We start from the raw sequence: 17,047 nt of genomic DNA on the forward strand, positions 1-17,047 counted from the left end.
CTCCTTCCTCCAGACTCTCAAAGCCCCTGAGATCCCTGCCACTTACGTGCTGCTTACCAAACATATCCTGCCCCCTCAACCACCCCCACTGGTCTATTAGTCTGCAATCTGTCCCAGACTCCCAAACAGAGTGCAAGGTTCTTGAAAGCAGGGTCCCTGCCTTTCAGACCTTGGCGGTCCCCAGAGTACCCAGCATGGTGGCTGAGAAGTGACAGGTGAGGCCAGAGGCCCTCTTAAAGTAACACTTTTGTTTAGTGGTTAAGAGAAACATCCAACAGATGTGTTAGGTTGTTGTTGTTGTTTTTTAAAGGACCCTTATAAAATCCAAAGAAAGCATTAGTAAGGATCTGCTGTCTAGTGGTATCTGGACCAGTTGAAAACAGGATATGAAAAAAAAAATGCTGAGGTTCTCACTGAGCAGGAGGGACTCAGCGGACAGAAGTGGACAGTAGATGGCAGTCTGTCCCTGTGTCAGAAGTGGTCACAGTGCCAGGAGCTACGCATGGAGACTGTCAGGAGAAGCAGTGAGCTTCTCCAATAGATGCACCACCCCTGTCTGTGCGGGCCCGACCCGGGAGCCAGAAGACTTCTGAAAAGCACACCTGCGAGCACATGCACTTACACATCTACCCAGCCCCAACACCTGGACCACACGCACCTGCCACAAACTCTTCCCGTGAAGAATCACGGGCCCAGGCTCTATGAAGCATCAGGAACTCGGGGATGAAGAGAGCCACTGCCCTGCAGAAGGCATGACTGCTCCTGACCAAGAGGATTCCCAGTCATCATTCACACTAAAAAACAACACTCCGGGCAGGAGCCCGGCATGTGCTGTTCTGTGCTCACACTGCTCCTTCCTGGAGGGCAATGATAGGGCACCCGACTCCCTCACCAGCTCCTGTAACCTCAAGGTCAGGGGCAAGGCATTCACCTGCATCTTCTCCAACAGCTAGCACAGGGCCCAATACTAAGTGATGTTTCTCAAATAACCTTTGCACATATATTTTCCAAGGGTCTAGAGAAGGATTGCCTTCATTTGTAGGCAGTGACACCCAACTCACCTGTGACCAAGAGCCCAAATTTGCACATGAGCTTGGCAGAGGAAGACATGGGGTGGGGAGTCTAGGAGGGGAGCAGGAAAGCCTTTCCCAGTGAAGAGACAGTGAGCATCATGACCTCAGCCTTGGGACAGGCCCAAAGGAGACATAGAGAACACAGCCCTGGACCCTTGGCCAGGCACGTCATTCTCTGAGCCCAGCTCTTAGCATTGCACAGTCTGGCCTCCCGGATGACCTGTCATGCACGCATTCCCAACACATTTCTGTAGCAGACACTGCTCAAGGTGTTGGGGGACACGAAGATGAAAAGTCCAGATCCTTTCTTCGCAGAGCTCGCATTCTAGTGAAAGGTAGGAATGCAAATAAAACCTGGGCTGTTAAGTGCTATAACACAGGAAGCTGGGGAGCGAGAGGCGGGCTCTTTGGGGGAATGCAGGGAGGCTTTCCAGAGAAGGTAATGGTGAAGCAAAGATGTGAAGGATAATTTTCATATCCTTGGTGAAGAAGGAGGGGAGGACATTCTAAAGACAGAACATATCCTCCAGGGCCATCTTAAATTCAAGAACAGATTTATATTTCTGCCATTCACGATATCTTATAATCAAGGGACATTTCCCTTTACATTTAAGGCATATCCCCTTATGGATCCAGCCATCCAGGTTCTTCTGCTAATTCCGGATTTCCACTATAAAGAGTGAGGAAGGAAAGACTTTAGGGATCACCAAAGGTAGCAGTCCTTAGTGATCTCACTTAAAACCTGAGCAAAGTGAAACCTGGTGTGGGGTTCAGGGACCCCCCAAAATTGCACAGTTCATCTCTGCTGGAGTTTAGGGTGGAGTCTGGCCTTCTTCCTCAGAGCTTAGGATCCTTCGGATTTAGCTTACTGAATTCTGCTACCCACAGACGGTTTTATTCCATATAAACCTCTCCCTACGCTCCCAACTTCCAATCCAAGATCTGCCACAAATCTGGCAAGCTTGCTTCTTCAACACTATAAACATACACTCATCCGTATGTTCAATAACTTATCTGGCATCACATAACTTAATTTCCTCCTCCACCCCCTCCACATCTCTGCACATAAGTCCTGCAGGCCAGTAGGGATACCTGGAAATCCCAGGCATGGACCACAGGGAGGCTTAGGGAGCGGCAGAATCACAGAAGATGTGAACTGTCACAACTGGCAAGGGCCCTTGGCCTTCTAGTGAGTCCGGCTCACTCCTGTTCCACAAGGGGAAAGAGACCTAAGGAAGGAGAGTGACTTGCTCAAGGTCATGCAGCTAGTTTGAGTTCTTTTGCCAGGAGAGATGGGGCAAGCTGTTCCAGGTAGAAGTAAGGTGTCAGGAGAGCTGGGCTTCTTCCTAACTGTGGGACATGCTTGTTGGCATCCAGGTGGTTCCCAGAGCTGCACTTTCCTCCAGAACCCAGTGGAAGCAAGGGACAGGCCCTATGAGTCACCAGGAGCAGGAGGCCTGCTAGACATGGTATGGAAAGAATCCCAGACTACGAACGTGATACATATCCTCTAAGGGATAACTTAGAACCCGGGGTGGGGGGGAGAATATTTTTTAATTCTAGGGTCTGGAACCTAGAAACAGAAGGAGGGGAGCAGTACATCGCCAGGACCTGACTATCATAAATAAATAAATAATGAAAGGGCTACGTCCTCTTATAGAGAAAAAAGCACCACCCTACGTAAAAAAGTATTCTAAATAAAATGAACACATATTTTTAAGCACCTACAATCTCACAGGCCCTTAGGTTAGTGTCCTACAGTTATCTGCCACTGCAAATACCTTCCAGCAACCAAACAAAGTCATTCTCATTAATTGCCTTGAAGAGGTAGTGAGAATGGTGATGGGAAAATCAGTGGAGGGGGAAGGAAGAATAAGAGCCTCCACAGTTATGGCTTCAGAGATGGCAACATGCACCCCCAAGCACCCTTGTGTTTTCCCTACTTCTGGTACTGCTCAGAGATAGGCATGAGGCAGGCAAGTGCCAGGGCTGGGGGGTCTCCAACTGCTGTGCATCAAACAGAGCCTGGGGATCCCAGGCATTAGCAGCAACCCCTACCCCAAACTTTCAGCAAGAAATCTACAACCACTTTGACTCCGGTGTAAATGGAAGGAGTTCGCGAGCCTATTAGGAAGGCCGTTTTCCAAATTCTGAAGGACCCACATGTTCTCCACGCAGATTCTCTTTTACTTCAATTTTGTGCAACCCTCATTGCAGGACTCGAGAATGCTGGGACCTACCACCTCTTGTGGGCGTGTGGATCAAAACCAGATGTCCAGCTCCAATCTTATAGAGTTTACAAGGAGGCAATTGTGGCTTAAATCAATACCCCCATTCTGGAAGGGCAGATTCCCTTGTCAACAGAACGGGAAGTGAAGGGGGAGGGCTGATGGGAGCTAAGACAGATCGGACACATGCTTGCCAGCAGGTGGCTAAAAAGCCTCAACATTTGTCTTGCACATGAAGAAAACACAATCTGACTGGTGGATGATGGACTTGGGATGGCCACAGGCTTCAGGATAGAAGGCCTCAACAGCTATTTGTATAACTGTAACCATATCTCTCAATGTCAGGTAACCTCCGTCTTCCCATCTGGAAATGAGATTATCCTGGCCATTGAGATAATGCCATGCGATATTTGTAATAATGCCTGGTACCCAGTAAGTATTCAGATATTAACTATCCCCATCATCATCATTATCACCATCATCATCATCATCAATCATCTTAAGGGTGGGTACTTGTCTTAATCAGAAACATTGACACTAAAAGGCACTCAGTGTAGAAGCCTGTTGATAAGCATCAGGCTTACCTGCATGCCAAACCCAACTCCACTCAACTCTGTGTTCACTGGGAAGGGTAAGCCAACTTCATGAGCATTCTTGGCCAAAACAAAACACTATGGCAAATTCTTTGCATGCCTTTCTGCCTTTGACTAAGCCATTCCCCAAAGATAAGAAGCGGGAGTTCATTAAGGGTGTGCCAAGATGCAGTCTAAGCAAGGCACAGAGTATAGGAGGATGGTGCCACGGCAGAATCCCAGGATGGTGGAATTGCAATGGGACTTGGAGGTTTTCTAAATCAAGATCCTCCTTTACAGATGGGTAAATTAAGGCCCAGTGAGAATGCCGAGGGGCACATAACAACAGCTAGTTAATGACAGAGACAGTCTCAAGAGTGATCCCCTACCTCCAAGTCAGCAGGCTTTCTGCTGCCCAGTGTTGCCTGATACCACCCCATTGGTCCAAGATCTTTTGAGATCAGTAAGCTATTGTTTACTCCTACAGCTCTGGCCTTAAATGAACCTTAAAGGAACCTTAAGATTTTCAAAAATCCCTGACTAAACAAATCCATAAAAGATCTGGGTCTTTTCTACAAATGCTATTAAAAAGTGAGCAATCACAACAGACCACACCAAAGTTCACTTCAAAATCTGTTCTTTCTCCACCTAAATCAAACTTATACTCAGAGGTATGGAGTTAGGCTGAGAGCCACAGACAGCCTCTGGCAGTTACCAGTTAAGACTGCTTGAGAAGGACCAAGGCATACATGGGGACATGAAACAGCCAATGCATTTTCATTATCCAGAGGTGCATGCCTTTTTTAGTCCCTTGGCATTTTTAGGTAGGATGAAATGCCGAGTTACAGAAAACGATGAACAACAAAAAATGCTTTAATGACCTTGGGCTCTCTGCACGGGTTTTCATAGGTTCTGAAGTTGAGTTCTCTGTAGGGTTTATCTTTGCCCAGCCTTGATCTTAATAGCAATCTGTCAAGGGTAGAGCAAGATACCATCTCTACTGGCCTCATACTTCTTAAAAGTTCCCACATCTCCATCCTTATATACAAATGATCTGAAAGAAGCTTCTACCAACTTTTCCCACAAGCTGGCCCTTCAGCAAGAAGCAAGAGTCACCAGCTCCACGTATCATCTAATCTGAGCCAGGCAGCCATTTACCTCCCACCCGTGACAGAGCTCTGCAAACGGCACCTGCTCATCCAGGGCCACTCTAGAGCTCATGTGTCCCCCAGCATGTACATGTGTACATGCTCCCGTGCTCCTTTCTCCCTCTGCACACGTCTGTCCATGCACAAAGTACATCCACAGGCCTTATCAGCAGCACCACACAGGGCTTACGCTTGTCTCCAGTATAAGATTTGGTCCCTCTCCAACGGACCCGATTTTAAATAAAACTAAACCTAAAACCCTAGCAACGGTCATTAGTTCACCATCTCCACCGCCAGAAACCGCCTGCCTCATTAAAGAGTAAAACAGCAGCTGGTGAAGTCTCCAGGCAGGGTGGTGGGTTTTAAAGATCTTCTGTGTCGGCCTGACTCCCCTCTCTCACTTCAGCCAACTCGAGGATTTACATTCCCTCCAGTTGGGGCCAGAGCCCTGTAACTGTTCAGGAAAAGGTCTGGAGGAGCCTGGAGCAGAAGCTGCTGCTCTTGAATAGAGGGGAAGTGGAGCGGCCTGAACATCTGATCCATCTGGGAGTGGAATTGCAGGGATGGGAAATGTTATGTAATTAAACTCTGCTGGCCTGTCCCGCCTGGGGAATGTGAGACCCATCAGTAGTGACCTCTTCCAATCAACTTAATTGGCCCAATCTCGCCAAGAAAAGCAACAGAATTGGTTTAGTGCCTCATGGAAATAGCTTAGCTCCTGACTATTTATGGCCACTGAACTCAAAGATGGGAGCCTGACTCTGAGCCAGGAGTTGACAGCGCGTGCTGACTGCTGGGAGGACTTGGAGGCTTCAGTGGATTCCCTTGCCTCTCTGGGCCTCCGTTTCTGTCTCTGGGGGAAGGTGCTGTAACCGTGTGCTGTGTCGGGTGCACAGCACTCTGCAGACCCAAAGCCTCTTACCAGGCAGGCTCTTGCCTCCAAGGACCCACGGTCTAGAGAAAAACAGACCTTCACAGCAACCCGGGATAGCTGGACTTTGCTCCTCTTTTATTCAAATATGCCAAGGACTGCGGCCATTTTCTTTGTTTCCAAAGTCATGGTCTATGTAGCTCATGTTAAGGAACAGGCAAATGTCTCTGATCATCAAGAACATGGATTTGGGGATCACCTTTCTTTGGAAGCATTCAAGGACCTTTTATGAATACAGATTCCCATCAGCTGCAATCTAGGCTAGGCTGCCTTGGTTTATTGGGTTGAGTAAATTGAGGCAGTTATAGAAAGTTCTCTTTGCACAGTGCGGGAGCAGTAGACATGCAGTGGGTGTTAAGACTATTCTGCCAACTTGGGAAGGGGTGCAGATCCCATTTTTATTATGATTCACAGGCATGCTAACGCCCATGTTCAACGAGACTTCACCTCTGAGTAAAGCTTTGTATTCCTAAGCACTCAAAACTTAGGGGGAAAAAAAGAGGGAACTTTTCTCCTTATTGAGTCGTTACTGAGATTAGGACACTGTCCCAAAGTCACCCTGCCTCCAAAGAGGCACAGCTGAACCGGAATCAAGGCATTCCCAGCACCTTTGGAAATATGTGCCACCGGATCTTCAGACCGATGGTTCAAGCCTTTATCAATTCTCTATTACATGGATGAGTTTTACCTAAAATTAAGCTAGGACCTCAAAGTGACAGCTCCGATGTCACAAATTTAAAACTGTCAGGAGTCAACTAAAGTCTCCCCCGTAATATGCCCTCGTGTGATTAGAACCTAATAAATGAGGTTCCCTTTGACCTGGTCCAGGTAAGCTGCTATGTGTAGCCAGAAGCCCACCCTCCTTGTGGTATGAGGAAGTTACCTCACTAGCTGTCCTAAGGCACAAACGCCACCAGACTTCACCTTTCCTTCACTTTCCAAATGCTCCTGGAAGCCTATAGCTCTTGTTCTAGGTATACATTTTACACTTAAAATACACATCTGAGCATCCAAGACAATTCTCATCTTTCCTCAGGCACAACGAATTCCTGCAAAAACATAAGCCCTACCAGGACATATATGCCTCCTACCCTCAGGCTCTAGCTTTCTCTCAGTCACTTAACCTCAGCCTCACACTGTGCGCGTGTGTGTGCCCAAGCCCACGCACATACACGCACACCGGGTTAGCAGTATGTTCACAGCCCAGAAAACATCAAAGTGAACAAACACTCTCAACCCGCATCCTCCCTGATCCCAGCTTCTCTGTCACCAGCTCCACATATCAAGTCTCATTCTTGCTAGTGAGACCTGCACATTCCCAGAAACTCAGTCCTCCGCTGTATCAGGACCTGCCTTCTGACCTGAATTGTGGCACCTGCCCCGATCATCGGCCCATACCTCCTACAAGAAATAGTCACACCTCTCACTCGCCTAAAACCATACATCATCCCTATCGTTATGCCCCATTTTTACTTAACCACAGATACATTTCAAGTCAGCTTCCCTTTGGCCCCCAAGATCCATAAACATCCCTAGAAACTGAATTACAGTTCTTGAAGAAACCTCGACTAGCATCCAGCTCTCTTCGCTCCTCTTGGCAAAACTGCAGCAGTCAGCTGAGTCCAAGAAGGAATTTTTCCAGGGCACTGTGCCATGCCCCAGTACCCAGCAATGGACTCAGCATCCCGTAGGCATTCCATAAATTTTAATTAATAATCAATATTAACTGGTGACAATGAATTCCTTTATTAAATAAGCAACCCATCATCCAGCATAATATAACACGTGTCTCTGTCCCCAGGCATGCAAAATGTATTCCTCCCCTCACTGCAGTCTTAAGTAGACATTCTCCCTGATCCTCACCTAGTGCCAACACACAGGACTTTTCCCCTTAAATGTACACCCCTCATTCTAAGCCTTCTCCAATTCCTTCCTCTTGAGGAGGTACAGAGGGGCAGAAGGCAAAAACCAACCCAGTCTCCTCTGCAAATGCCTTTTTTCTCCATAATGAGTGCCTGAGCCCATTTTCCTATCCCCTGGCTACCCCAGTGCCATCCTAGCCAAATTTCCCCATGCACACTCTTAAAGTTCACACTCTCTTCCCCAGATAGTCTTCCCCCACCCCACCCCCACACACATCCCTTTGGTAATCTTCAGGAGGCCAACTTTCCAGACACGTCCACCTTTTGCTCCTCCACACAGCAGCCCTCCCATGCCACACCCACTCCATGTGTCTGTGCAGACATGCACAAGCCATCTGTCTTCGACACACTGTACCTCTCCTCCTGCTCTGACACCCTTCACAGGCACAGATTTCTCATTAGCTACACCTATGTTCCCACATGCTCTCATCTCCTGCCAGTCACACATATGCCCATCTAACAGACTCCCCAGAAACATACACCTCCACGGCACACCTAACAGAGGAGAGCTCTGGCTCTCTGACCACCCGCAGTACACACCCTGTTGCCGAGACTCTCCAGAAACCTCCTTCCCTGACCACACGGAGTACCCAATGGACCTGGATCTCCCGCCATAGGAAAGCAGACCCCATTCACACAGAACCCGGTCTTCCACTTCCAGCTACAAGCCAGTCCTTACCAAGGCAAAATCTCACACACTCCTTGCTGCAGGCCCGCAGACTCGGTGTTTTCCTCCCACACTGTTCACAGAGCCTGCTTTCTCTTCGTCTCCCCCCAACTCCCAACACCATACCCAGGTCTAAGTGTCTGAGCCCAAGGCAGAGGTGGTTGGATTTTGTCCCCTGAATTCTACCTCTCAACTTTCTTTGTGCAGCACGTCAGGGAGGAATTGGGGGCTGGAGAGGGTAAGCTGAATATGCTGGAGAATTTCTGAGTGTAAGGAAAACAGAAGGGATTGCAAAGTTCCCTCTCTTACAACTTTCTCCCCTCCTGATGTTTAGGGCAGAGGGCTTACATATTTCTCTTGCTCTCTGTTCTGGAGGGTGGGAGAGGGCATCTCTCTATGAAAAAGCAGGTCGTCCAGAATATTCTCTAATAGGTGAGTTACAAACAAGAGGCTCCAGGAGTGACACCCACCTCCGTTTAGGCCACCCCTCCCAGCTCCCGCCCTCAGCTCTTCTCACACATAAACAAGTCCCCCCGGCGCGGGTGTCCCAGCTCTCCAGCTCTGAGCCCAGCGCTCATGCTGCGTCCAGGCTGCGCCTCCACTCTGAACCTGCCATCCGCCGCCAGAGGTCGAAAGGAGGCGGTCTAGTTCGATGTTTTCACCCACCTGGAGTACCTCTAGACACGCGGGGTGGGGGGGTGCTCCTTACCGGTTGGCAGCCCTCACCCGGTTGAGCGCGAGGTTCTCAGCTCCATGCATTTGAAGTGCAGCTGAGGAACGAAGCAGCCAGCCCCCCCCACGCCCCCCAAACAGCAGCGCCTCCTCGCCGGGCACCCACTTGTGCCCGAAAGCAACAAGCAGAGTCCCCTCCCCCACCCTAACCCCTCCTTTCCCGAACCTTCAACTCCCAAGCGTCCCAGATTTCATTTAGAGTGTGAGCAGCGCTTTGGGGCAATGGGGTAATTTGGCCCACCCGGGGTCCTTCTGACTCCAACCTAGCTCTGCCAGTCCCTGGTCTCCCAGCCTTCCCACACCTCCGCCTCAAATTCCTAGAGCTGGCCTGGAGAAATCGCGAGGAATTCCCCAGGGACGTCCTGGCCAGCGTGCCTGCGGCTCCCCCGCGGGGTCCCAGATGCGCGGGCTGCGCGCAGAGCTCCAACATCTACGCAGAGACCCAGGGTGGGGTAGCCACAGGGTGGGCGCTGGCCACCACGAACCCCGGGTGCGTGGCCTTTGCCAAGAAAAGCTTTCGGAAGAGGTAGGGTACTCCAGGACAGGTACACCGCGCTAGGCGAGGAGTTGCAACTCCCCAAACTGGGAAGCCTGCCTCCGGGTCGGTCGTGAGCTCCGAGTCCCCTCCCCCAGCCCACTCCCGGGCCGGGAGAGGGGGAGGCGTGCGGGGAACCCCGAGCTCTGGGGAGCCGGCCACCGAGCGCGTGCTGGGGAACAGCCGCGGCACACTCGCGTCTTTCCCGCGCGGGATCCGTCTGCCACCCCCTTTTGTTACAGGATGCGCGGGGAGCCCTCTCTTGTAGGAGGAGACGGGTGTGTTTGTTGGGGGTTGGGGGGGCGGTTCTGCTGAATCCCTTTGCTGCCCTTCCGTCGTCCCTATTTCCCCTCGCCTCCGCCCCCATTCCCAATCCAGGTCCCTTAAACCTGATCACTTTCCCAGATACTGGGCGGTTTTTTGGGTAGCCGAGGGACCGGAGAAGAGGTGGGGAGGAGTGTCCGTGTGTGTATGTTTGTGGTGGGGAGGGGGTGGCTGCGGTCGCGCCTCGGCCTGGGCAGATCCTAGCGCAAACTTCGGGGAAGGCACAAGCCCGGGAAAGTGAGTGAGTGAGACACGATGGGGGTGGGGGCGGGGTGCAGTTGGGGTCTCCCCTCGCTAGTCCACAGGAAAATCTCCCCACTTAACGCCTTCACCCTCGAACCTGCCCACCCAACGTGCCCGCCTCCCCTTACCGTGGCAGAAGTAACCATGGCATCCGTGTGACTGTTTCCAGGGACGTCGACATGAAGAGAAAGGTGGACGCGAGCTCGGTCATTCAAAGTCTCCCCCACCCCGCCGCCGCCACTACCCAGCAGGGGAAAAAAAGAGAAGAAGAAAGAAAGAAAGGAAAGGGAAGAAAGTAGTTGCGCCGGGCTCTCTCGCGGGGCCGCGCGCGGAGCTGCTCGGTAGGGAGAGGAGCCTTCAACTCTGAGTCCCGTGAACATAATCTGCGCGGTTATAACCAGCCAACCCGGCCAGATGGCTCCGCGCTCAGCGCCTTAACCCCTTCCGTGCCGCGCCGCCCGCCCCCGCGCCCGGCCGCGCGTTTCGCCCGCCGGTGCCCCTAAGCCCCTGCGGCTTGGGGCTCGGGGCCCAAAGGGGCAACAGGGTCATTTCTCCTAGCCTGTCTTAAAACAACGACAACAACAATAACAACAACAACAACACAACAACAAAAACTTCTAAATTAATGGTCTACTTCAGTATCCCCTTTTTAGAGACCCAGGGGGAAAATAGAAAACGAAATATTCATTTTTTCACTACATTTTACATGTTCATGTCTTCAGCCTGTCTTATTTGTTCTTTTTCTTGAAAAAAATTCTTTTTAATTTTCTTTTTCTTTTCTTTTTATTTAAGATTTTCCTCTCTAGGCAGAAGGGCCTTTCTTGCCCCTTCCCCCTGGAGGCTTGGGTCTAATGTGCAAACTCCTCCTCCAAACCTTAGACCCTTCCAGCTCTAGATCTCTCCCCACCTCCTATCAAGCCCACCCGTCACTCCTTCCCCCACCCCACAACACGAACACGCCCAAGGACAATCCTTCCCCAGCGAGATCGCTGCTCCCAGGGACCAGCACCCAGGACGCTGTGCAGGCCGTCAAAGACAGCGAGTCAGAGAGGTAGGGGGCGGGGGTCAGGGGGACCAAGGTAGGGGTGGCCCTGTGTGTATGTGTGTGTGTGTTTGCGCGAGCGTGAACGCGAACGTGGAAGAGAGAGGGGCAAGGATCGAAGACTCCCATTTGACCCAGACACCGACTTCTAAGCCCCTTCCTTCCAAACTAGGATGGGGCCCTGCAGCTGAGCACCCATCCAGCACCCACCAGTCTGCCCGCGGGGACAGCGCGGGGAAGCAGAAAAGGCAAGCCACAAACAAACCTCTTAGTAGCGCTCCCAAAGTAGTGACGCTCACTCCCCCACCCATAGATTATTCGAGGAAAGGATGGGAGGGAGGGGGCAAAATCTCTTATTTCGCGATAATTTTAGCTGCCCATTAGACCCCACTTGTTCTGAGATCGTTCTCTCTAAATTTACCGAGTTAAGTCATCTTTCTTTCGTCCATTTGCCATCGAGAGAAGTGGCGGGGGTGGGGTGGGGGTGTCGCTTAGGGGTCAAGGAGAAATCTAGAGCATTTGAGCAGAATTTTGAGCTCCTGACCCCCTCCGGGGCAGCTCCCCGGGCGTGGCGGACTCCCATCTCCGGGCCCCCCACCACTTCCTCCCTGTGGCCTCTGCCACGCTTCGCCCTATCTCTCTCCAGGACCTTTTGGCTCACGCGCGCGATTGGGGGAGGGGAGCAAGTATGTATCCGGTCTCGTCCCTGCCCTGCCATTCCAGGTGTCTAAGAAGCAACCCACTCGATGTTTCAGCCGGGGTCCAGGTTCAAAAAAAATCCAAATTCTTTGGACTTGTTTGAGAATTTGGTCAAACACGGAGAAGCATTGGCAGTGTCCTACCAGATCAGGCCAAGGTGGATGCAGAGAGAGGCGGCGGGGTCCGGGAGGAGGTAGGAAGGAATATGGACCCTGGGGGCTGCGTACTAGATAGATTGTACCTGCCTCATCATTATCCTGGCAGATGGAAGCTGCCACATCGAAAACGGCCGGAATGACACACTGAGGCCCAGGGGCGGCGCTCCCGCAGTCCCTGGGAAGAGTGGGGTCCTCCTTCAGTGCCGGCCTCGTGCCAAAATGTCGAGGTCTTCCTCCGGACCAGATTAAGCTGCGGAGTTGTTTCCTCCACTGGGCACACAACACCATGAAGGTCTGGATTGGGCGTGATCTGCTGGGTTCTGGTTTTCTCCCTCTGCTCCGGCCCGCCTCCCTGCCCTCCCCCACTTCCCGCACTTCACCCCCACCTCCTCTGTCAAATGAGGGATTCAGGCCCAGTTTGAGCTCCACTGGCCAAGGTCTAGGGGCTCTTTTCTGGAGCTCGAGGTCCACCGGTAACCCAGGGGTTGCAGGGAAAGAGTTGGTTGGCTCCTGCTCCAGTGAGGAAGGGGTTAAAAACATGTGCGGGCTGATCCGCCTGCAGCTCCTCGGTCACTGGCAGTCTGGAGGGAGGAGGGGAAGGGAGGGGGCAAACTTAAATTTGAAAAATCAGAAGGGAAAAAAAAAAAAAAAGAAGAAGAGAAGGCAGCAGTGAGTTTAAGACCCGATTTGTTCTGCAGATGCCGTGCACGGACTGGCGGCCACAGTTTGCCAGGACCTAGGCAATCGCTGGAAGAGTTTGTATTGTTTTCTGACTCAGGAGGGGTTTTGTTCTGTGCTGGTGGGTCTGTCTTTGCGTGCAATCAACACGCCTTGTAATATGAGAGGTGACACCTTAATCTTGCCAAATATGTGTGGTGCCTTTTGTGGGGGGGGGGGGAGCGTTGCAGAGGGAGGGGTTGGGGGAAGGAGAGAGAGAGAGAGAGAGAGAGAGAAGCAGACAGAAACCAATGGTAAAAGAGGCATTTTCTTCACTTTTTCCAAATGGAGAGCTACTGGTCCTTTCCTTTGTGAAAGACCTTTTTTAGACAATCTCCCAGAGCAAGCAAGCTGCCTTTTCCTTCACTGTTTTCCTTTCTATTTCAGAGCTGAAGATTCTCTTCTCTCTAAAGAAGACTTGGGACAGATGCCCAGGTCTCTCTCTTGACTTTCAAGAGTATAGCAAGGTGATCAAAGAAGGTGGCCAGAGGAAGGAGTAGAAAGCATATATATTTTTTAAAAGAGTAAAAGATGATTGTGTATAATGTGGTGCATTTTGGAACTGCAGAACATTGGGACTTCTAAGCAAATCTGTTTTTTCTAAATAGAGGAAGACCTTAATGGTGTAGATAGCTCAAGCAAAGAACAGAACTAGGAAGTAAGCTGATGAGCTCATGCCCCCGTAGACAGTGCTGGGTGTGGAAGTCCTTCCAGGACTAGTTCTTTTCCGATTCGCCAGGTAATTGCCTCTCTCCAAACTGACTCCTTGGTCATGGCCTTGGCCCTCTGTCCATCTGTTGACTGTATTTTTAGGTCGCTAAACTTTCTTTTTCTCCCTGCTGCTTCTGAGTGTAGGGCCTGACTCCTGAAAGTTGTTTGTGAGGGCAGGAATTAGATCCAGTGATTGAAAGCCCCCTTTCAAAACCTCTCTTAAAGCAGATTTCTAGAGCGTGCCTTTCTGCCCACCCTTATCTTTTGCAATAGCACCACTCTGTGGTTGAAACACTGAACAGAAACGAAATGGAAATGTTGGAATGAATTATGCCTTTACCTTGTGAAAAACAGTATTGATGTTTCAGTTAAATGGACTGTGTGTTGCGGGGTGGCGGAGGGTGGGGTAGGGTGGGGGGGTTGCTCAGCATGTGGCAAAGGAGGGGGTCTTGGGCAGTAACTGGATGTTACTGTGGTTAATTCATTATGACATGGGTGACCCAAGAAATGAGAGTCTTGGGCCTAATGGCCTCCAAGGACCCTTTCCTCTGTGACCACATGTGGAAAAGACAAGCTCAGTTCTTTGCCCCAGCACCGCAGAGTTAGCCTTGAATGTTTGTCCTCTGCCCTTGTGGGTTCATTCGTTCTTTCTTTCTTTTTTTTTTCTGTCTTAGATTGCTAAGCTATATTCCACACCTTAGCTCATCCTGTGTTTGCAATTTGCCTCTTCTGCTGCTGAGGGACTGGGGAAAGGTCTACAGAATGCTGGCACCTGCTTTCTTCTGCCCTACCCCATCCACCGCCACCCCCACTCACTTAGACATCGGCTTGAGCTCCGCTCCTGGAGCCAGAAAGTCTATGTTTCAGAAACAATTAAAGTGCCTGCAAAAGGTATTGCATAGGGACTGGGAATGTAAGGGCCTGGGAAGACTGTGTGTTATCTTGGCTCCAGCATTCAGAAGACTCCTGGCTGCTCACCCATTACTACACACACGGTAACTATAGCATTAGTAACCAACAGCCACATGAGCTGTCCTGGCAATTAGCAACTCCGCCCAAATGCCCTGAAGAGTCATGGGAACCATTCTTCCTCTTCCAACACCCACCCCTCCTGCAAAGTGGGTGCAGATGTCTGCAGAAACTGAGTGACTTTATGTTTATTTCGCGAACCCAGATCCTCCCTAAAATGTTCATCATCTTGAGAAAGCCCAGCTTTGCTGCTATCAACATTGATAAATGTTGATAAAACAGAGCAATGAGATGGGTCAAATTCTGTCAGCCTCTGTGTCCCTTCCCCGCATTTAGTAGTTAAGAAAACTGAGGCTCTTGCTTCTCCATGAATTTCCCCAGGAAAACAAACAAACAAAATAAACCCCCCCAAAATAAAACCAAAAATCCTCATAGTAACAGATCAGAAGTAGAACTCATTGAAAGAGTGGATCTTGGAATTGGACAAACCTGGGTTCTATGCTTCCTCCTTTGCTCATAACTGTGTGTCTTTGACAGGTCACTTAACTCAGAAGCTGTCCGTAATTGGCAGAAACAATGCCAGCCTCGTAGAAGTATTACTGGGAGCACACGAATTAATTTATTTAAAACTCCCAGTGTCAGGCTAAATGCACCAGCTCCCCCAATCTGATAGTTCTCCTATCAGAACATGGCCAGCTATGCTGGGGGGGCAGGGGGGGAATCTGAGCTTCACTCTGGAATATCCTCTTTGTTACTTGTAAGCCGTCTTGAAATATTTCCCTAATGTAGCTTCATGGTTATATATTTTTCCCTTGGACGAAGACAGAAAAGAAGCAGCCTGACGTGGTGAACATTTTTAGAATTTATATGTTTCCCAGCATGGACCTCAGAGAGCGTGAAAGGCAGAGTTGAAGGATTTCAGAATCTCATCTTATTCATTCTGTCTCTAAGGCAGGACTGCCTCATCATGTAAGAGGAAATTCCACCATGTCCTTCAACTTGTAACAGATTGCCTAGTATATTATTGGTTTGTTGTTACTGCTAATTATGTTCTAGAGCTTACATTGAACAATATGATGAATTACGTTGAATAACAATGGATCAACTCATTTTGTGGAATAGCACACATATTCATAATTATGTTTCAAGAAATTACCCATAATGATAGAGGGAAGGTATGTATTCCTACCACACAGGTGGATATAGAAATCATAATAAAGTCTCCTATTTCACCAGTCATGACATGAATTCCTCACCACTCTATAAATTAACTTTATGCTGCACCTAACTCCACTCATAAAAAAAAATGACATTAAGGTTTCCTAGGTAACTAATGCACTTCCAAAGGGAATAGGCCTCAGGAGACAAAGAGGGCAGGGAAAGGATGGGGGTGGGGAAGGGAAGAAAAAGGAAAAAAAAAACAACACTAGCTTAGATGCATGTGACATAAACAAAATATTTCATGGGGGGAAGAACTCATAAAGTTTTATTGCTTGGGCTCAAAATAGATATGGCACTGCCATTAATTCCATCTTTGGACAGTAAAATACTCAATAGGCTAGCCTTCCCATTAAGGATGCCAGCATCTCCTATTTGAGGTTCAGATTAACAAAAGATGAGAGTCATCAGTCCCTTACATTCATCTGCTAAGCTGTGTCCACTCACCAGCCAGCTGTTTCTTAAGCCCTCTATGGTTGTCTTTAGACATAACCAAATGTTGAGATGAACGTGAAAAATTGGATTGCTTTGAATGTTTCAAAATATGCAGATGCTTTTAATCTTACAGACTCTGAGAACCTTGGAGCAGGTATGTTAGCCTCAGGAGAGGGCTGGCACGCCCGGGTTGCAGTGACAGGGTCCAGTCCTGTTTCCAACCACCCTACTCCTACCTGGTGGTCTTTTTACCCTGGCTTCCTTCTTTTAGGGAAGGGTCTGGATGCTAACGAACTCTTGAATGCTTAGGAGGAGGTGAAGGATTATAGATGGAGTGTAGGTAGGCTTTCATTTATGCTGTAAGAATTTTGAGCAATTCTGAAAGACCGTACAATCCGGAGAAGACCTATGGGCTGGAGACTGGAAGAAAGAGAATGTGATCTAACTTTGGCAATGCTTTGTGAGCTATGGGAAATCGCTGAGCTTTTCAGTGTCTTGGTTTTATTGTGTGTAAAAGGGACTTAACCTCATTTTCTTGTGCAACTGGGAATATAAATAAGAAAGCAAAGGAATTGGAATACAGTTGGGAGTTTTGTATTATCTGTTTTGCACCTACAGTAGCCCCAGAGTGACTGATGTCTGTGGGTGGAAACTCTAACTGGTTACAAGCCACAGCCAGGTGATTTCTCTGTGTCAAGTATGGTGAGTTTCCCTGGTGATTCC

At 49.6% G+C, this 17,047-nt stretch overlaps 1 protein-coding gene across 1 annotated transcript in view; it reads right to left on the bottom strand.

Annotated features, from left to right (window-relative positions):
• The window catches only part of NTF3 (neurotrophin 3), a 66,696-nt gene extending 55,926 nt beyond the window's left edge, over positions 1-10,770 (bottom strand). The window contains exon 1 of the mRNA XM_032349036.1: positions 10,504-10,770. Within this exon, the coding sequence (XP_032204927.1) occupies positions 10,504-10,755 (252 nt within the window). The 5' untranslated portion in view covers positions 10,756-10,770. The remainder of the gene's footprint in view (positions 1-10,503) is intronic.
• Between the last annotated feature and the right edge of the window lie 6,277 nt (positions 10,771-17,047).

This window comes from Mustela erminea, chromosome 6, assembly GCF_009829155.1.
Source record: "Mustela erminea isolate mMusErm1 chromosome 6, mMusErm1.Pri, whole genome shotgun sequence".
NCBI lineage: Eukaryota > Metazoa > Chordata > Mammalia > Carnivora > Mustelidae > Mustela > Mustela erminea.